This window comes from Ranitomeya imitator, chromosome 3, assembly GCF_032444005.1.
Source record: "Ranitomeya imitator isolate aRanImi1 chromosome 3, aRanImi1.pri, whole genome shotgun sequence".
Lineage (NCBI taxonomy): Eukaryota > Metazoa > Chordata > Amphibia > Anura > Dendrobatidae > Ranitomeya > Ranitomeya imitator.
Window position 1 is genome coordinate 709874445 of NC_091284.1, and position 22573 is coordinate 709897017.

Consider the following 22573-nt stretch of genomic DNA (forward strand, 5'->3'; position numbering starts at 1 on the left):
TGCATGACTCTGCTCCTCTCTTGTAATAAAGGGTACCTGTGATGGGGTTTTGCCAATATAAACTAAAGTCACCACCTTTAATTTAAGACACAGCAAAATCCTGGATGGATATTAGCAGTTTGTCGGAGAGAATGTTGAGTTCAAGTGGCAGGGGTAGGGAAATTGCTCAATAATCAATGTTACAAAGTTTCTTAGATTTGATGCCACTACTGATTTATGCAAAAATTAATGTTAGAGCTGACAGAGTGCTTCAATGCTATCCAGCTTACCTATAAAACAACTCTGTTTCATTCACATCTTTACCTGTAATAAATTGCCACTTTAGTTTTCTTTTGTCTTAGATTTATTCATATTAAACAAGAATTCCACTCATTATTTATATCCCCCTCCAACAACCAACAGTGGAATTGTAGAATACAACTACATTAATAGCATACATGATGAGTTACTGGTGACACAACCACCGATGAGCCATATCGTGGTTAATTTGCTTGCGTGTGATACTCACATATGGTTGCTTAGACAGATGTGTTATTTGCATGTGATTGACAACACTGGTGAATTTCTCTGGTAGGCTGTTTTCACAGTAAAAGGGGTAATATTTTGAGAACTTTGTGTCTTTTAGACATTTTTTTAAATATATCCTCTACGGAGAAGATGCATTTTCATGCAGAGAAGAAAAATACTATAAATATGATAAAAATAATATTAAATACATGAGGCACTGCATTAAAATCTATCAACTACACACGGTGGGGGTGGTCATTGTCAAGTTTTTAATGGGAAAACTCCTATTCAGGTTTGAACAGGGCGGTTAATGATGACCATTGATATCTCGTAATTTTGCAGACAGTCAGAAGTCTAAGGGCTTAGTCTCATGTCCAGAAAAGCAAAGATAAAATCCTTTGTATTAGAGTTGAGCAAAAATAGTCGCAGAACTTTAGTCCAGTGGCCACGTTGGTAGACCGTGGCTGCCAGACCTGAGCTGGGTGAACCTCCTCCTACCTGCTGGCATCATTGGTGCTTACTGTGATTAGTAGACCTGGGTACGCAATGAGGCACCACGTAGTGGTCACTGTCTGCTGAACAATTATGTGGCCACCATCTATTTATGGCTTCTGACTGAAAAATTACATTTTTTTATATGAGCTTCTTATTGTGTGACTGTGGTGAGACACCAAACTAATGATTAGAATAGGCATCTATTGCCAGCTGGCCATACACATTTGATAAATGTTGGCCAAACCTGCCGAGTCGGACAGGCGAGTGAATCCATCTAATGTGTACAGTGTTATTCAAACTCAGATGCTAACCATGTTTTCTGTATGGTGGTTTGCCAATGGCAGAGGCAAGGGATGGAAGGGTCTGGTAGTAGCTTACACCCCTATTAAGAACACACATCCTTTGCAAAGCATGCATGTGTGTGGGTGGTGGAGAGGAATAACGGTCAGCCAAACAAGCTGACAGCTAGCTATGGTGTGTGTCCAGACGAACAGGGATGACTCTTCTAGTTTCTAGCACTGTAATAATAGGCAAGCCTTTATAGTGAAAACCACATGTTGTCTCCACCATGTACAGGTAACAGGTACACTCTTTTCTTCTGGCCATAATCCCATAATCTAGAGGCTTGGAGGACACCGTAGTGTAGTTGCATCTTCTCCCACACTAGATTTGAGACTCCCCAGATCTCTTCCTCGTGATATGCTCCAAATGTGCAGCCTCAGATGTGTCCAAGTTGATGTTGTATTTAGCCAGGATTTTAAGGATGGGGCGAAGTTTTAACCACCACTGCTGCTTGGGAAGACGATGTCTGAAGGCAAAAGAAAATAAAATACACTTAAAATAATATTAGTTTATTGCTTTGTTTTGATGGAAAGTATACCAACTACAATTGGCATCAGGGCTGTGGAGTCGGAGTTGGTGTCCATTTTGGTGGAGTCGAAGTCGGAATAAAATGTACCGACTCAGGCTACAAAAATATGAAAATAAATTGGGTACTGTAGTATAATGCAGGATGTGCTGTAAATATTCTTATAAGAATTAGGGAAAGTTATGAAGTGTCTTATAAATGTTTGTTCTGTTCCTGATCTGAGCTTTTAGCTGAGATGAATCTGAGCTGCACTATATGTACATGCTCAGTAGTGACCAGTGCTGGGGAGTCATAGTTGAGATGAATCTGAGCTGCACTTTATGTACATGCTCAGTAGTGAAAAGTGATGTGGAGTCGTAGATGAGATGAATCTGAGCTGCACTATATGTACATGCTCAGTAGTGACCAGTGCTGTGGAGTCATAGTTGAGATGAATCTGCACTGCACTTTATGTACATGCTCAGTAGTGAAAAGTGATGTGGAGTCATAGTTGAGATGAATCTGTGCTGCACTTTGTGTACATGATCATTAGTGAGGCAGGGCTGTGGCGTTGTAGTTGAGATGAATCTGTGCTGCACTTTATATACATGCTCAGTAATGAGGCAGGGCTGTGGCATTGTAGTTGAGATGAATCTGTGCTGCACTTTATGTATATGCTCAGTAGTGACCAGTGCTGTGGAGTCATAGTTGAGATGAATCTGAGCTGCACTTTATGTACATGCTCAGTAGTGACCAGTGATGTGGAGTCATAGTTGAGATGAATCTGAGCTGCACTTTATGTACATGCTCAGTAGTGAGGCAGTGCTGTGGCGTTGTAGTTGAGATGAATCTGTGATGCAATTTATATACATGCTCAGTAGTGAGGCAGTGCTGTGGCGTTGTAGTTGAGATGAATCTGTGCTGCACTTTATGTACATGCTTAGTAGTGAGGCAGTGCTGTGGAGCTGTAGTTGAGATGAATCTGTGCTGCACTTTATGTACATGCTCAGTAGTGAGGCAGTGCTGTGGCGTTGTAGTTGAGATGAATCTGTGATGCAATTTATATACATGCTCAGTAGTGAGGCAGTGCTGTGGCGTTGTAGTTGAGATGAATCTGTGCTGCACTTTATGTACATGCTCAGTAGTGAGGCAGTGCTGTGGAGCTGTAGTTGAGATGAATCTGTGCTGCACTTTATGTACATGCTCAGTAGTGAGGCAGTGCTGTGGAGCTGTAGTTAAGATGAATCTGTGCTGCCCTTTATGTACATGCTCAGTAATGAGGCAGTGCTGTGGAGTCATAGTTGAGATGAATCTGTGCTGCCCTTTATGTACATGCTCAGTAGTGATCAGTGCTGTGGAGTCGTAGTTGAGATGAATCTGTGCTGCACTTTATGCACATGCTCAGTAGTGAGGTAGTGCTGTGGAATCGGGAGTCACCGAAATTGAGGAGTCAGAGGTTTGGCTTACCGACTCCTCAGCCCTGCTTTCATGGTCAGAAACAGAATTCCTGATTTATTTCTTTATAAGTTGTCCACCCATTCTGCTAGTAGCCATACCACTGGGCATAGTTACTCCTCTCTCTTAGTAGAGTTTATTTGACCTATTTTTGTAGATAGACACAGATTTGCATTTATATTTTTCCTTTTAGCCTTTCTGTGATAGCATTCATGGATTTGCTGTACTAAGTGGGTCTATCAGGAGCCAAGTATGAAGTCAAACTACTACTGCTACACCACCCCAGCGACACCACATACAGGTATTGTGTTTGGCGTGCACCTATCCTGAATTTATTCCCCAAAAGTACGGAAATGTAGGCCTATACTGCTACACGTTTGACATTCACAGAGATATATTTTGCTTTTGAAGACAGTAATGTTGACCTTTGAGGTCTACTACAATCTGAAATAAAGGTATATGGATATACATCAGCATAGTCACACTCAGGTACATGTGGCTGGTGTAAGGAGATTATGAGCATATTAGACACCTACAATGAAAGTTGTCCCTGAACACAGTCTAACTGAATCCATTTAGCTTGGCGTGTCCTTGACATGTTTCCAGACGTGACAACTATGTAATATTGTCCAGATTAATAATACAATTTGTGGAATAAACATACTCAAAATCAGTTTCATTCTTCAGTTCCGTCAGAGGCTGGAAAACAAGACTTCTCTTGCGCATTCCCAACAAACAGGCTGAGTCAGCGGTATTGGCGAATATACGACCTGCAACAGAGGATGCGATGTGAGCAGAGCAGGTCTTCTGAATTGGGAGTTAAAAGACAAGATGTAACTCAAAGAGAGACATACCATGTCTGGAACACTCCTTCACCTTTCCGGTCATCCACAGTACAGCTTTTGCACCCATTTTGGTGCCAAAGTTCCTATCAAAAGGTGTTGGGGTGCCCCCCTGAAAGAAGGGAAAATTCGTGTTACATACCTATTGCAGTACTATGGCTTCTGTGTACATAACGAATGAAATCTTAAAGGGAATCTGTCACCCCATTTTTGGCCTATAAGCTGTGGCCACCACCATCAGGGGATTATCTACAGCATTCTGCAATGCTGTAGATAAGCCCCCGATGTAACCTGAAAGATGATAAAAACAAGTTAGATTATACTCACCCAGGGGCGGTCACGGTGCAGTCCGGTCTGATGGGCATCGCAGTCCGGTGCCTCCCATCTTCAGACGATGACGTCCTCTTCTTTGTTTCCTGTCGCGGCTCCTGCGCAGGCGTACTTTGTCTGCCCTGTTGAGGGCAACGTAAAGTACTGCAGTGCGCAGGTGCCGGGACAGGTCAGGGAGGCCCGGCGCCTGGGCACTGCAGTACTTTGCTCTGTGTTATACGTCATCATCTTGCGAGATCTCAATGCATGGAGCGGTTACCGGGGCGTCGCGAAGAGCGGGAAAGGCCTGTTCTGGATCCAAGGGGCCGAAGAGGGTGAGTGTATAAGTATTTTTTAAATTATTTTTAACATTAGATCTTTTTACTATTGATGCTGCATACGCAGCATCAATAGTAAAAAGTTGGTCACACAGGGTTAATAGCAGCGTTAACGGAGTGCGTTACACTGCGGCAAAACGCGGTCCGTTAACGCTGCCATTAACCCTGTGTGAGCGCTGACTGGAGGGGAGTATGGAGCAGGCACTGACTGCAGGGAGGAAGGAGCGGCCATTTTGCCGCCGGACTGTGCCCGTCGCTGATGGGTCGCGGCCTGGCGGCCGCAACCGATCCGCGACACGGGATTTCCGGGACAGCAGACCGACATACAGACGGAAGTGACCCTTAGACAATTATATAGTAGATACTTATGACAGTATTATCTTTTTAGTACTGCATTTCAGGCACTGAGCAGCATAATAGGCTCAGTATTTGGAGTGGCAGCAAGATGACATTGTATCAGCACCAGGACTGGTAAGAGAAGGTGAAGAGGATGGTGGAAAAGTGAGGAACCATAGACTTGTGGACAACAAACTGGAGAGACGAGTCATGGTGTAAAGAAGTGTCATGACGGTCTGGGTCAAATGTAGAAGAAATAGGAAAAACCATCAGAATCGCTTGAGGTTATTATAATTGTATTTTGCCTATGACTTATCAGTACTATATTCTCTAGTATTGTCTGCGGTGCTAAATTTATTTAAAAAAGTATTATCTCCAGGAACAGTGTCGTTTTGAGTCCCAGAGTGTCGTTTTGAGTCCACAGAATGCCCCCTATGGTCCTCTCACTAATCTGCACCCAGTATACCTCAGTGGATCTCTGCCTCTCCATAGTTGCCTACTCCTGTTTTTACCTGTCACTGAAATAATAAAGGTGGCATCTCTGGGTTACAGCAGTTGATTGCTTCACCATAATTACTACGTCTCACTTTGTTATATCCACTACCCAAGTGCTGGTGCCTCTGCCATGAGAATCCATCTCTTGGCTCCAAAAGCTCTTAGTAAGAAAAGTAATCAAAAGCCAACACCTAGAGTACCCTAATGATATGTGGGAACTTATAGGAAACTCCATATAGTCTGTGCCCTTGTCCTAGTAAATGTCTGATAGGCCTGTACCTGCTGGTAATAAGTCACATTACTTTGTTCACTGCTTAGGTGACCATTCATTCCAGCCTCCGTACCTGTTGCATGTGACCAAGGACATTTTTCCTACAGTCAAAGATGCCTCTTCCTTCCTCTGAATACAAATTGAATATAAAATCGGTGCTGTAATTGTCATTGCACTTTTCATTCCTGAAATGAAAAACAAAGTTCATTTCACAAAGAACATACCTGGCAGTCCATAAATACGTTAGTGCTAATTACTATGATCTTAACCAAAGGAGTGTTGGATTCTCCAGGTATGGGTCTACAGGCGGATCTGCATTATTACCCTGCAAGCAGTGCCTCCTTGGTAAAGACCATAAACATTAGCAGTGAACAAAAATGCCCATATCTCTGGATTCGTATGGTGAAATTATATACAAGTAAATCTAAATAGTCAGGAGGAATAAACTAAGAGCCAAGGCTGGCCATTTTGACCTGGTGACAGGCCCTCTTTGAGAACCTGTGCATTTTGTCGAGACGATGCAACAATGAAAACCCGTATTGGATCTTCTAGCCTAAACATGGTAGAAATCCATCTGCATTTGATAACATTTGTTCAGGGGTTTCATACCTTAAAACTAAACCTCTTTTCACTGTAGTCTTCATTTTTTCGGTGAGATGTTCAACATTTGCCTGTGATCACAAAAGAGGAGAAAAAGGAATAAAGTCTATTTCATTGACCAACCACACAACTGACGTTTGTTGTAGCTATTCTACCATGCCAGAGGATGAGCGCCACTAAGTCCAAGATACTGGAAGAGATTAAAAATTCGGGGCATACTGCGGTATATATTAGTTTTGAGAACAAGCTTACATTTTTTTTTTACATATGCCTCTAGCTGTACCCCATCCGGCTTTTCTATGATTCATTGGTCACTATTTCAGTAATTTTTCATGTGGAAACCTTTGCTGTGGAGTTTCCATGTTCTTCAATTAATGTTAATTATGTTTATTTCCGATGACACCCATCAGTTTAGTAATATCAGATGTCATCCCAAAAGAAAAAGCCTTTGAATATTTAGCTAGGACGGTAGTAGTCACAGTAATCCGAGCAGTCGAGATTGAGACACCTTAGAAAGCCTTCAGCAATGTATTGGTGAACAAATCAGCTGTTTTAGGGCAAAGAACCAAAATGTGAAAGTTGTTAAAATCCCCAAATGACCTTTTATTACCTGTAAATCATGTATAGAGAATGGCTCTTCATAAATGTAAGCAGCGTCTGCACCCGCGGCAAAGCCGGACATGGTAGCTAGATATCCGCAATATCCTCCCATGGTCTCAATGATGAATACTCTCCTCTTTGTCCCAGCAGCCGACTGCTTGATCCGATCACAAGTCTACAAATATGAATTGTATACATAGAGAAGAAAATGGAGCGTGAATGCTGACCGACACTGTACAAATGTTACTGAAAAATAAATTATTTTTTCTTCATTATATATAGTTCAGAAGTAATTTACATGAACCTTTAAACCTGCATGTCACAGATGGACATTTCTCAACGTTCCTAAGATAAGAAAGTAGCCAGTACTCAATGAAATGTCATCAAAGTATTCGGAATCTAAGGAGTAATGTTTCTCCTTGCGGAAAGTGACAAGCCAGGCCTGTCATGTCAGAGTGAGGAGACTTATATACGCCATGCATGCTCCTCTGGAAAATTAATTGCCTCTTCAGAGAGGAGGACCACTACCACGCTAGTGCCACCTTTTGAAAGCAGCAATCCTGAAAGTAAATATAGCCCCTTTAACGAGTCTTGCCATATAACTTAGGATAATAGCCAAACCAGAATCTCAATTTGCAGACACAGTGTTTCGGGGTGTTGCCCCTCAACAGTGCAAAGTATGAGATCTGATTTGGCTAGGTGAGAGGTTTAAGACTAGGATCTAAGGGGTAACGTTTCTCCTTGCGGGGAGTGACAAGCCAGGCCTGGCATGTTAGATTGAGGGGACTTATATACGCCATGTATGCTCCTCTGGGAAATTAATTGCCTCTTCAGATAGGAAGAAGACGAGAACTCTAGTGCCACCTATTGGAAGTAGCAATCCTAAAAGTCAATACTGCATATAAGTTTCCTCACTCTGACATGCCAGACCTGGTAGTTGCTATGATATCTCTCATACACAGTACATGAGAGATTCATGCCTTTGTGTCTCTAGGTAGCACATATCCAAAAGCAGCAGGAGCAAGGAGGACAAAATATAGTCGTAATGAGCAGGGTAGCTGTAAATCCAACACTAGGATATAATAAAACACGAAATCAGCAGTACAGGGATTCTCCCTTTCACCCTATTTCTCACTGCTTCAAGCCCTCCAAAGACTTTTATAGACAGTTGTTACATGTCACCTCATTCCACCGATATCAAGACCCCCACTATGCACACTAGATGGCTGGCCAGGCCACTGTAGTTTGTGGGCTTGATTGAAGTTGATGATTACATGAAAACTTAATCTGTAACTGAAGATGGAAACATGTCAACTCACACTAGAGGTGCTGTGGGTTTACACAATACCACTAGCGTTTTCTTCACCACCATAAGACTTTGTGGTGCATTAGAAATGATCTGTTCTCCTATTAGTGATTTCAGCTATATGGTTGCTCTGTGATGAACATCTTTCTGGTCTGTGCAGCTTGATATGCTGGAAAAAGGAAGATGTGCCCTCATTTCAGGACATCCACACCAACTAATGCATATCTGAGAGGGCCCAGTGGCTAAGGCAGCGGTTATGCAGATGTTATGTAAAACAGGGCAGCACAAGGCGGCTAATACTTACTGTAGTAATAGTGTTGAGGGCCGTATCGGCCCCAACGCTGAAGTCTGATCCAGGTACATTGTTTGACACAGTGGCTGGGATGACAACTAGTGGAATACACAACTCTTCATACTTGGAACGTCCTTCCATCAGCTCCAGGGAGCCTGTGAAGGCCTGCAGGAAACACGCTTTCATTACGAAGACGTATGTGAACATGTGCAGGCATTTGTAAAATAAAATATGGTTCCCACATCTGCTGAATGAAAAGTCTGAAACCTTTTCTGTAGCCAAATAGAGGTTGTGGATTCTGAGCAAATTCAGGCAAAACCGGAAGTCTAATCCAACAGTGCCAGAGATAATCACACATTTACACTTTTACTTCTGTTCTTAGTGTTTGCTATTATTAGTAGTAAATCCTCATTGATATTGTAGGTCAAAGTTTTTATTTTAACATGACATCACGTTACTGAGATAAAGGAAATAAGCTAGCCCAGCGATCACCAGGAAAGGAAGCAAGTAGCAATACATCTTACCTGCAGCGGCCATTGCAAGAAATGAATGTTACATACAAGCCAAAGATGGATAGTAGAGATGAACAAATAGATTTGCTGCACCCTGGTCAAGTTGTCAGATCAATAATCAATGTACGATGGACATGACCCCTACAAGCTGCCTCCTACCTGCCGGCATCTCCGACTCCTCTGTTGATTAGCCAGCCTGGCACAACGTCAGTCCAGCTAATCAATGGTGGAGCCGCGGGTTCAGGAAGGTAGGAGGAGGTTTTGCAGGGCTCCTGACCAGGTGCTACAGAATACTGACCTGACTGCGGGACCTGGGTCCTGCAAATTTATTCGCTCATTTCTAATACACAGATAATTACTTTCTCCAATATGAAAATAAAAAATACCTCAAAACCCCCAATAATGATCAGTCCATGTATGTTGAAGTTACTTATATTGCAACTAATTTCTTCGAGATATTTTTTAGGCAGCACCCTATGAAACAAGCAGAAAAGGTATTAATTAAGAAGTAAAGACAACGCTTAGATCTTCATAAAACGCTGACATGGCTCCAACTATAGTGACATCCATCCATCATCACATCACAGCCTGGCAGGTAAAAAATGTGGCTGACTGACATTATTTGTATATCCTCCCATCATGGTGCAGATGACTTACTGAACACACACAGCTAAACAATGAATATTTAGAATATTCTAATAAATTATGCTGTAAAGTCTGATATACATTATTTTACATTATGAACTTCTGTTTGGAGGCTTAGGCTCTGTTCACACCTCTGTCCAGACATTTCATTTTAGGGATAGACAAATGGCAGGACACGGATCCAATTGCCAGTTCAGTAATCTGTGATTGCTGGACAGAAGCCCAGAAACTGCCTTCTACCAGCCAGCATCCACGGCTCCTTTTGATTAACTTGCCTGGCATGTTGTCATCGTTGTGGCGTAACACATATGTGGCATCACACCAGGCCAGCTAATCAAAAGAGGAGCCGTGGATGCTGGAAGGTAAAAGGTGGTTCTCAGGGCTCCTAACCCGTAACCACAAATTACAAACATGGACAATGGACTGGGTCGTGTGATTTGATTCGCACCAAATACAACAAATGGAACTAATGTCCAAAAATTATCCATCACATAACAAATGCCAAAGTGAACAGATATGCCCCACTGATTATTGGAAGGTCTGTCTGTGTTCCTTTATGTGTCAGTTTTAGAATAAAAAAAAAATAAAATACTTGATCTGCTTTTGCTTCTGTTCTAAACAAAGACACGTAAGGGAATTCAGATAAACCCCCGTAATAAACACTGGGGTCCATCTGTGTCTGTTTCTATCAGTTACGTAACCGATCCTTTTTGGACATTTTCGTTAGTCTGTTCCTAAAATAGGAAAGACAAATGGACTATGCAAACAGAAATGTGAACATGGCCTTACCAATGCCAGAAACTCTGACAAATCCCGCTATCATCTTAAATGCTCAAATCATTGTGGGGTTCAAGACCCCTGACACCTACATAAAATGAAGAATGAAAAAGTTACCTTTTCGTTCCAAGTCGTGAACCGCCTTGTCCTGTCCATCCGCCAACCCCTCCCCATCCAATTTCTTCAATCTAGTTATATAAAAATAATGATAATAGAAGAATTTACTCCCCAAAATGTAATTAAAAAAATGTAACTATCAGCTGGTGTTTATTTCTGGGAAAAACATTGATTTCACAACATCAAAAGATGACTGATTAGAAGTGTTCAAGGAAAACATAGGGCCCCACTGAGCGCATCAGCAGTATACTACTTCTATGAAAAAACTTTACAGTGCTCGCTTTTCATACATGGAGCTCAGATCGCATAGTTAAGTCTGTCTGTCTGCAGCCAGCATGAGGGGAAGTGCACAGCATGCCGATTTACAGACACAACGGACAGCTGCAAATTCTCCATGCAAAGTGCTTCCCCTATAGGAGGCTGCAGGCAATCACCACCGTGGGCGGGAAAGAAATAAAATCAGTTATTTATTTATTATGCGCTCTTATATAGCGGCATCATATTCCGCAGCATTACAGAGATTATCGGAACTGTCCCCATTGGGGCTCACTATCTATATTCCACTTCAGTATGTCTTTGGAGTGTGGGGGCAAACCAGAGAACCTGGAGGAAACCCACGCAAACACAGAGAGAACATACAGACTCCTTTTTAGTGCTTGGCCACCTCACACACATGTAGTTTTTATGTTTTTTTCTAGTTAGTTTTACTTAGGGTTAGTTTTTTTTATATTTTTTCTATAACTATTACATTGTGTCCCATTACTGCTGGGATTAAGAAATTCCTATGCACTTTGTATTTAATAATGTGACTGGACTATGAGGCTAATCAACCAGACTACTATGAGGCCAGAAATCCATGGGGATTACCATATATGTCTCTATGTTATCACATTTTGTATCTTGTTACATCACAATAAACTATCAATTTTGATCAGTGATATGAGCCCACGAAGGCTGAGCGCTCTGGAGTTCTCTATGAGAGAGCCATCACCAGACATGTTTGCGAGCAGCTTATCTCCGGGAGAACAAAGTGATCAGCCTATCAAAAAAGAGACATATGCAATCAACATCTCACCTATCAATCAGTTGTTAGGGCCCCCATACACATTAGACCGTCAGCCCTACCCATAGATATTAGTCTAAGGTCCCCATACACCTTAGACTAGACATGTGTATCTGCTCATACAAACTGAATGATGAGCTGCTTAGATATGCCATATTATTTTTTGCGTTCATTACACTTTTGCTTGCACATGAAACAATGTATTTGTGCTGTTTGTATTTCGATTTCTAAATCTACCCAAAGATTAAGTCTTAAAGGTCAGTTTCCAAAATAGTAATTATTTATAGCCCGCAGCGAGTTCCAGAACCACATGCTCAACCTCCACACCATTCATTGCCTATGGGACAGCCAGAGAAAGAAAGCACAGCGCTCGTCCTATAGACAATGAATTGAGCGGAGGTCAACCATGTGCACCATCGGTCCATTCAACATGGGGATCTGAGGCCCAAACCCCAGAAGTCGGATCCCCAGCAATCAGTAAGCTATCTCCTATCCTACGGGTAGGTGATAATTTACTATCTTGGGAAGAATCCTTTAAATATCAGACAAATAATGTACAATCTACCTACAATTAAATAACCTACCGGTACTTATATAAAACCCCAATAAAATAACTTCTTACACAGACCAAATAAAATATAATAACCTTATTTTAGTATACATAGATAAAAAAGTTAAAAAAATATATATAAAAAATGAGACCGCACAGATGAAACTACTGGTGGGTACAACTGGAAAAAGAAAATAAAAATCCTATCTATAAATGTAATGTTGTATCCAGCAATTCAGTGGTACATATAATAGCCTATGACTCCAGCCACGTGAAGAACCTATTCACATATGCCTGTATATTCATTGCCCCTGTATTGTTCCCTAGTGGGACTGATCTTTGTCACGTGTGCGTGCTCCACATCATCTTTGGTGTGTTTTTTACTTCTGGCATGGAGGATGTGTTCTCCCCATCTTGCCCGCACTAGTTCTTCTCATTTGCGTGTCCCACGCAGGCACGCTTGACGCTATACCTGGCAACTAATTGTTGCTGGTACAGACCGGTCTGTTAAACTGCGCATGCGCGCTTTCAGATATTCCTATTCGCGGGTCACACGACAGAGCTGTAATCTGTATGCTGGAGTCTGCTATTCCCGTTCGCGGGTCTCGTGATATAGCGGCCATCTATATGCCGGCGTCTGCAACCTGGCCACTCATCTGAATTGGGTGGAGACTCCTACACACCGGTTTTGGATTTAGGTATCAGTACTCTTGTATAAATTTGCATATTCTGGGGATCTTGACACACTTCCCCTGACGAAGCTGCCTTGTGCAGCGATACGCGTGGGGTTCTCCCCACACCCCTGTTCCCCATTGTCCTGTGGACCCTCAGCCCATTTCCATTTGCTCCTTGCCTTTATTCAAACCGGTTTGGTAAATATCATCAGAGCTGTGGCTCATTTTTTTCTTTTTTTTGGTCCTCAGTCTCCCTTGGTCATGGGGCTTTCACATAGCAATCTTTATTTGCTATAGGCATGGGTTATTCATCCTGTGCTTTCTAACACATAAGGGTTCACTGTTCTCTATTCAGTTATATGTGGACATTTGTATACATGTGCATGCTTCCTCATGTTTTGATTATATCATAATCATTGCCTGTCTATCGAAAGTGACATATACACATGGTCTCATATACCAGTCTTATAGTGCAATAGGGGGTTGTATTACCATTACACATGTATATTGGGCTAGGGGTGTTGTGATTTGATTTTGCACGTGTTTTTAAATGGTTTTAAGATTTATTGTGTGTGTGGTTTCCCCAATAAATTGTGAAATATATATATATTTGATATTCATTCAGGTGTGCAAACCATTTATTGCTTGGTCTTTTCTCTTTTTCAAATTCATGACCTACATACCTATAACCTACCTACAATTGATCCTGTCATCACATATGATGTATATTTACGTCAAAGGTCGTGTCCCTGCCTTGATGGCTGATTTAATCAGCCATCACTTTTCTTTATCAGCAGCAGGTGAGCGGTGCTACACCCATGGCTAAATCACTGACAGAGGGATTTAACATGCGGCGGCTGGAAGCGCGTCACTAATCCTGGCGCCCCTGACACATGTCTGCAGAAGACCCTGTGCTTGACATTGTGAAATTCCTGTGAATGCCAGCCTGTGACTGGCTTTCATAGGAGATTGTGATTTCTGCTCTGCCATGCTGTGATTTCAGCTGTGCTGAAGCCCCACCATGTATAGCACAGGCAATCAGACAATTGCAGCTTCAAGTCTCCTAAGAGGATTATTGAAGTCAGTAAAATCTGTAAAAAAAAAAAAAAAAGTAAAAAACAAAACAAAAAACCTGACAAAAGTTCAAATCACCCCCTTTTGCCCCATTGAAAATAAAGCACACTATATATATATATATATATATATATATATATATACATACATACATATATATATATATATATATATATATATATAGTAAAGACCAAAAGTTTGGACACACCTCATTCATTGACTTTTTTTTGTATTTTCATGACTATGAAAGTTGTAAATTCACACTGAAGGCATCAAAACTATGAATTAACACATGTGGAATTATATACTTAACAAAAAAGTGTGAAACAACTGAAATTATGTCTTATATTCTAGGTTATTCAAAGTAGCCACCTTTTGCTTTGATGACTGCTTTGCACGCTCTTGGCATTCCCTTGATGAGCTTCAAGAGGTAGTCACCAGGAATGGTCTTCCAACAATCTTGAAGGAGTTCCCAGAGATGCTTAGCACTTGTTGGCCCTTTCGCCTTCACTCTGTGGTCCAGCTCACCCCAAACCATCTCGATTGGGTTCAGGCCTGATGACCACCCCATCACTCTCCTTCGTGGTGAAACAGCCCTTACACAGCCTGGAGGTGTGTTTGGGTTCATTGTCCTGTTGAAAAATAAATGATGGTCCAACTAAACGCAAACCGGATGGAATAGCATGCCGCTGCAAGATGCTGTGGTAGCCATGCTAGTTCAGTATGTCTTCAATTTTGAATAAATCCCCAACAGTGTCACCAGCAAAGCACCCCCACACCATCACACATCCTCCTCCATGCTTCATGGTGGGAACCAGGCATGTAGAGTCCATCCGTTCACCTTTTCTGCGTCACACAAAGACACGATGGTTGGAACCAAAGATCTCAAATTTGGACTCATCAGACCAAAGCACAGATTTCCACTGGTCTAATGTCCATTCCTAGTGTTCTTTAGGCCAAACAAGTCTCTTCTGCTTGTTGCCTGTCCTTAGCAGTGGTTTCCTAGCAGCTATTTTACCATGAAGGCCTGCTGCACAAAGTCTCCTCTTAACAGTTGTTTTAGAGATGTGTCTGCTGCTAGAACTCTGTGTGGCATTGACCTGGTCTCTAATCTGAGCTGCTGTTAACCTGCGATTTCTGAGGCTGGTGACTCGGATAAACTTATCCTCAGAAGCAGAGGTGACTCTTGGTCTTCCTTTCCTGGGGCGGTCCTCATGTGAGCCAGTTTCTTTGTAGCGCTTGATGGTTTTTGCAACTGCACTTGGGGACACTTTCAAAGTTTTCCCAATTTTTTTGGACTGACTGGCCTTTATTTCTTAAAGTAATGATGGCCACTCGTTTTTCTTTACTTAGCTGCTTTTTTCTTGCCATAATACAAATTCTAACAGTCTATTCAGTAAGACTATCAGCTGTGTATCCACCAGACTTTCTCACAACACAACTGATGGTCCCAACCCCATTTATAAGGCAAGAAATCCCACTTATTAAACCTGACAGAGCACACCTGTGAAGTGAAAACCATTTCCGGTGACTACCTCTTGAAGCTCATTAAGAGAATGCCAAGAGTGTGCAAAGCAGTCATCAAAGCAAAAGATGGCTACTTTGAAGAACCTAGAATATAAGACATTTTCAGTTGCTTCACACTTTTTTGTTAAGTATATAATTCCACGTGTTATTTCATAGTTTTGATTCCTTCAGTGTGAATTTACAATTTTCATAGTCATGAAAATACAGAAAAATCTTTAAATGAGAAGGCGTGTCCAAACTTTTGGTCTGTACTGTATATATATTGGGTACTGCTGCATTTAGAACTGTCCAATCTATCAAAATATAACAAAAAAGTTATGCCGTTTGGTAAACTGCGTAACGAGATAGGAATCAAAACGCCAGAATTAATTTTTTTTGGTCGCCACAACACTGCAATAAAATGCAATAAGAGGTGATAAAAACATCATATATCCCAAAATGGTATCAATAAAAATGTCTGCTCAGGGCACAAAAAAATAAGACCTCAACCAGCCACAGATTCTGAAAAATGGAGACACGACTAGATGGTAAAATCAATGGTGTCATTTAAAAGTACAACTTGTCCCGCAAAAACAAGACCTCACATGGCTAGATTGATGGAAAAATAAAAAAAAATGATGGCTCTGGGAAGAAGAAGGGGAAAATTGCAAGGTCATGAAGGGCGTTAATAACCTATATATCTGATACATATTTGACCTGGGCAGCTTTAGATTACACACAAAAGCTGTAAGAGAAGAATGGTTCAGTTTCTGAAGCCACTTCCAGTAAATGTTTCTGGCATGAGATGTGTGCAGTATTGGCTTTATGTAACAGAACAGGAGACGTACCTGTCCTTTAGCGAGGCCCTCAAATCCATCATGTACAGCGAACATCCTGTGGCCTTGGATAATGCCGATCCTCACAGTGGACCTGACGGCGGCGTTCATGCCAGCTGCTGGCGCTCCGACATTCAGCACAGCCAGGTTATAGCCACTCTACAAGTGATGGGGGAAAGTGAGTGATTTTCCTGGTAATCTCTTACATTTTAAGACAGGATTTTTAGAACTTGTAAAGCGTTCCAACAGTCAGAGCTGCTAAATCCTGGAATCTGTCCTTATGGGGATCAGATCGGAACCTGACCCGAATCTTGTAAATTCTACATCGTGTACAGATCTCCCACGTTACAAGAAGACACTGAGAACAGTGCAGACCTTGGTGGACGGTGGTCTTATGTGAGCCAGGGTCCGGTATACATTCCAGTTGTTCTCAAAACTCCTGTAAAACAAGTTAATATAATGTGATAAGGCAGAAGTATCCACTTTGTGCATGAAGAAACCTACTGCTCAGGCCACAATCACACATTCAGTATTTGGTCAGTATTTTACATCAGTATTTGTAAGCCAAAACCAGGAGTGGGTGATAAATACAGAAGTGGTGCATATGTTTCTATAATACTTTCCCTCTATTTGTTCCACTCCTGGTTTTGGCTACAAATACTGATGTAAGATACTGACCAAATACTGAACATGTGAACGTGGCTTTAAAGGGAAATTTCATTATTAATTAACATTTCCAAACATTGGTCACACCTCCTTTAACACCAATGTGCCATAGTAGCACTACTAGTCCATGCAGGATGTGGACAAGTTTATCTTAAGGGGGTGGACGGGATGAGATTGATCCCTTTGTCAAATACTTGCCAGGTCCTCATGCAATGTCAGCCAATCCTGTTAATGTAAGTGGGTTTAGCAAACTTCTATCCTTTGTCAAGGAAGTGTACAGTAGCCCCTGGCTAATATTTACAGTGGGGCAAAAAAGTATTTAGTCAGTCAGCAATAGTGCAAGTTCCACCACTTGAAAAGATGAGAGGCGTCTGTAATTTACATCATAGGTAGACCTCAACTATGGGAGACAAACTGAGAAAAAAAAATCCAGAAAATCACATTGTCTGTTTTTTTAACATTTTATTTGCATATTATGGTGGAAAATAAGTATTTGGTCAGAAACAAAATTTCATCTCAATACTTTGTAATATATCCTTTGTTGGCAATGACAGAGGTCAAACGTTTTCTGTAAGTCTTCACAAGGTTGCCACACACTGTTGTTGGTATGTTGGCCCATTCCTCCATGCAGATCTCCTCTAGAGCAGTGATGTTTTTGGCTTTTCGCTTGGCAACACGGACTTTCAACTCCCTCCAAAGGTTTTCTATAGGGTTGAGATCTGGAGACTGGCTAGGCCACTCCAGGACCTTGAAATGCTTCTTACGAAGCCACTCCTTCGTTGCCCTGGCGGTGTGCTTTGGATCATTGTCATGTTGAAAGACCCAGCCACGTTTCATCTTCAATGCCCTTGCTGATGGAAGGAGGTTTGCACTCAAAATCTCACGATACATGGCCCCATTCATTCTTTCATGTACCCGGATCAGTCGTCCTGGCCCCATTGCAGAGAAACAGCCCCAAAGCATGATGTTTCCACCACCATGCTTTACAGTAGGTATGGTGTTTGATGGATGCAACTCAGTATTCTTTTTCCTCCAAACACGACAAGTTGTGTTTCTACCAAACAGTTCCAGTTTGGTTTCATCAGACCATAGGACATTCTCCCAAAACTCCTCTGGATCATCCAAATGCTCTCTAGCAAACTTCAGACGGGCCCGGACATGTACTGGCTTAACCCCTTAATCCCATATGACGTACTATCCCGTCCAGGTGACCTGGGACTTAATTCCCATGGACGGGATAGTACGTCATATGCGATCGGCCGCGCTCACGGGGGGAGCGCGGCCGATCGCGGCCGGGTGTCAGCTGCCTATCGCAGCTGACATCCGGCACTATGTGCCAGGAGCGGTCACGGACCGCTCCCGGCACATTAACCCCCGGCACACCGCGATCAAAGATGATCGCGGTGTGCCGGCGGTGCAGGGAAGCATCGCGCAGGGAGGGGGCTCCCTGCGGGCTTCCCTGAGACGATCGGTACACGGTGATGTGCTCACCGTGTACCGAACGTCTTCTCCCTGCAGTCCCCGGATCCAAAATGGCCGCCGGGCTGCATCCGGGTCCTGCAGGGAGCACTTCCGGGTCAGGATCAGGCTGCAGCTGCAGCTCTAATCCTGCCCGGCTGTATGTCAGATCACCGATCTAACAGAGTGCTGTGCACACTGTCAGATCGGTGATCTGTGATGTCCCCCCCTGGGACAAAGTGAAAAAGTAAAAAAAAAAATTTCCACGCTTGTAAAAAAAAAAATAAAAAAAAAATTCCTAAATAAAGCAGAAAAAAAAAAATATTATTCCCATAAATACATTTCTTTACATAAAACAAAAAAACAATAAAAGTACACATATTTAGTATCGCCGCGTCCGTAACGACCCGACCTATAAAACTGGCCCACTAGTTAACCCCTTCAGTGAACACCGTAAGAAAAAAAAAAAAAAAAACGAGCCAAAAAACAACGCTTTATTATCATAACGCTGAACAAAGAGTGGAATAACACGCGATCAAAAAGACGGATATAAATAACCATGTTACCTCTGAAAACGTCATCTTGTCCCGCAAAAAACGAGCCGCCATATAGCATCATAACCAAAAAAATAAAAAAGTTATAGTCCTCTGAATAAAGCGATGCCAAAATAATTATTTTTTCTATAAAATAGCTTTTATCGTATAAAAGCGCCAAAACATAAAAAAAATGATATAAATGAGGTGTCGCTGTAATCGTACTGACCCGAAGAATAAAACTGCTTCATCAATTTTACCAAACGCGGAACGGTATAAACGCCTCCCCCAAAAGAAATTCATGAATAGCTGGTTTTTGGTCATTCTGCCTCACAAAAAAATCAGAATAAAAAGCGATCAAAAACTGTCACGTGTCCGAAAATGTAACCGATAAAAACGTCAACTCGTCCCGCAAAAAACAAGACCTCACATGACTCTGTGGACCAAAATATGGAAAAATTATAGGTCTCAAAATGTGGAGACGCAAAAACTTTTTTGCTATAAAAAGCGTCTTTTAGTGTGTGACGGCTGCCAATCATAAAAATCCGCTAAAAAACTCGCTATAAAAGTAAATCAAACCCCCCTTCATCACCCCCTTAGTTAGGCTAGGTTCACATTGCGTTAATGGGTTAACGCTAACGGACAGCGTTGCACGGCGAAAATGTCACAATTAACGCCGTGCAACGGGTCCGTTAGCACAACCATTGACAGCAATGTGATTTTCAGGTGTAGCGCATCGCTAGAGCGTGCCATTTTCGGCTCGCGCTAGCAAGGTGCCATTCTTTTGTGGCGCGCCTCAGACGCTGCTTGCAGCGTCCGCGGCGCGCCCGAGGTCCGATCCCCGATCTTCCAGAGCGGGGACGTTAACGCGACCACTAAACACGACACCTAAAAAGACATTGTGTTAGCGCAATCCGCTAGTGCTAAACGGATTTCCCTAACGCAATGTGAACCTAGCCTTAGGGAAAAATAATAAAATTAAAAAAAATGTATTTATTTCCATTTTCCGGTTAGGGTTAGGGTTAGGGTTAGGGCTAGGGTTGGGGCTAGGGTTAGGGTTTGGATTACATTTACGGTTGGGATTAGGGTTGGGATTAGAATTAGGGGTGTGTCTGGGTTAGGTGTGTGGTTAGGGTTACAGTTGGGATTAGGGTTAGTGGTGCGTTTGGATTAGGGTTTCATTTATAATTGGGGGGGTTTCCACTGTTTAGACACATCAGGGGCTCTCCAAACGCGACATGGCGTCCGATCTCAATTCCAGCCAATTCTGCATTGAAAAAGTAAAACAGTGCTCCTTCACTTCCGAGCTCTCCCGTGCGCCCAAACAGGGGTTTACCCCAACATATGGGGTATCAGCGTACTCGAGACAAATTGGACAACAACTTTTTGGGTCCAAGTTCTCTTGTTATCCTTGGGAAAATAAAAATTTGGGGGGCTAAAAATCATTTTTGTGGGAAAAAAAAGGATTTTTATTTTCACGGCTCTGCGTTGTAAACTGTAGTGAAACACTTGGGGGTTCAAAGTTTTCACAACACATCTAGATAAGTTCCATGGGAGGTCTAGTTTCCAATATGGGGTCACTTGTGGGTGGTTTCTACTGTTTGGGTACATCAGGGGCTCTGCAAATGCAACGTGACGCCTGCAGACCAATCCATCTAAGTCTGCATTCCAAATGGCGCTCCTTCCCTTCCGAGCTCTGCCATGAGCCCAAACAGTGGTTCCCCCCCACATATGGGGTATCAGCGTACTCAGGACAAATTGAACAACAACTTTTGGGGTCCAATTTATTCTGTTACCCTTGTAAAAATACAAAGCTGGGGGCTAAAAAATCATTTTTGTGAAAAAAAAAAGGAATTTTTATTTTCACGGGTCTGCGTTATAAACTGTAGTGAAACACTTAGGGGTTCAAAGTTCTCACAACACATCTAGATAAGTTCCATGGGAGGTCTAGTTTCTAATATGGGGTCACTTGTGGGGGGTTTGTACTGTTTGGGTACATCAGGGGCTCTGCAAATGCAACGTGACTCCTGCAGACCAATCCATCTAAGTCTGCATTCCAAATGGCGCTCCTTCCCTTCCGAGCTCTGCCATGCGCCCAAACAGTGGTTCCCCCCCACATATGGGGTATCAGCGTACTCAGGACAAATTGGACAACAACTTTTGGGGTCCAATTTATTATGTTACCCTTGTGAAAATACAAAACTGGGGGCTAAAAAATTTTTGCAAAAAAAAAATAAATTTATTTTAACGGCTCTGCGTTATAAACTGTAGTGAAACACTTGGGGGTTCAAAGCTCTCAAAACACATCTAGATAAGTTCCTTAGAGGGTCTAGTTTCCAAAATGGTGTCACTTGTGGGGGTTTTTAATGTTTAGGCACATCAGGGGCTCTCCAAACCAACATGGCGTCCCATCTTAATTCCAGTCAATTTTGCATTGAAAAGTCAAATGGCGCTCCTTTCCTTCCGAGCTCTGCCATGCGCCCAAACAGTGGTTTACCCCCACATATGGGGTATCGTCGCACTCAGGACAAATTGCACAACAACTTTTGTGGTCTAATTTCTTCTCTTACCCTTGGGAAAATAAAAAATTGGTGGCGAAAAGATTATTTTTGTGAAAAAATATGATTTTTTATTTTTACGGCTCTGCATTATAAACTTCTGTGAAGCACTTGTTGGGTCAAAGTGCTCACCACACCTCTAGATAAGTTCCTTAAGGGGTCTACTTTCCAAAATGGTGTCACTTGTGGGGATTTCAATGTTTAGGCACATCAGGGGCTCTCCAAACGCAACATGGCATCCCATCTCAATTCCAGTCAATTTTGCATTGAAAAGTAAAATGGCGCTCCTTCCCTTCCGAGCTCTGCCATACGCCCAAACAATGGTTTACACCCATATACGGGGTATCAGCGTACTCAGGACAAATTGGCCAACAATTTTTGAGGTTCAATTTCTTCTCTTACTCTTGGGAAAATAAAAAATTGGGGGCGAAAAGATCATTTTTGTGAAAAAATATGATTTTTTATTTTTACGGCTCTGCATTATAAACTTCTGTGAAGCAATTGGTGGGTCAAAGTGGTCACCACACATCTAGATAAGTTCCTTAGGGTGTCTACTTTCCAAAATGGTGTCACTTGTGGGGGGTTTCAATGTTTAGGCACATCAGTGGCTCTCCAAACGCAACATGGTGTCCCATCTCAATTCCTGTCAATTTTGCATTTAAAAGTCAAATGGCGCTCCTTCCCTTCCGAGCTCTGCCATGCGCCCAAACAGTGGTTTACCCCCACATATGGGGTATCAGCGTACTCAGTACAGATTGTACAACAATGTTTGGCATCCATTTTATCCTGTTACCCTTGGTAAAATAAAATAAATTGGAGCTGAAATAAATTTTGTGTGAAAAAAAGTTAAATATTCATTTTTATTTAAACATTCCAAAAATTCCTGTGAAACCCCTGAAGGGTTAATAAAC

At 42.2% G+C, this 22573-nt stretch overlaps 1 protein-coding gene across 3 annotated transcripts in view; it reads right to left on the minus strand.

Annotated features, from left to right (window-relative positions):
* Positions 1-319: 319 nt before the first annotated feature.
* PFKM (phosphofructokinase, muscle) overlaps positions 320-22573 on the minus strand; it is a 118390-nt gene continuing 96136 nt past the window's right edge. For all 3 annotated transcript variants that reach the window (XM_069758663.1, XM_069758661.1, XM_069758662.1), the window contains 11 exons: positions 16823-16886; positions 16460-16606; positions 10745-10815; positions 9592-9679; positions 8706-8858; positions 7106-7270; positions 6505-6566; positions 5969-6080; positions 4159-4258; positions 3969-4074; positions 320-1810 (listed from right to left, as the gene is read on the minus strand). In XM_069758663.1, the coding sequence (XP_069614764.1) occupies positions 1666-1810; positions 3969-4074; positions 4159-4258; positions 5969-6080; positions 6505-6566; positions 7106-7270; positions 8706-8858; positions 9592-9679; positions 10745-10815; positions 16460-16606; positions 16823-16886 (1213 nt within the window). In that variant the 3' untranslated portion in view covers positions 320-1665. The remainder of the gene's footprint in view (positions 1811-3968; positions 4075-4158; positions 4259-5968; positions 6081-6504; positions 6567-7105; positions 7271-8705; positions 8859-9591; positions 9680-10744; positions 10816-16459; positions 16607-16822; positions 16887-22573) is intronic.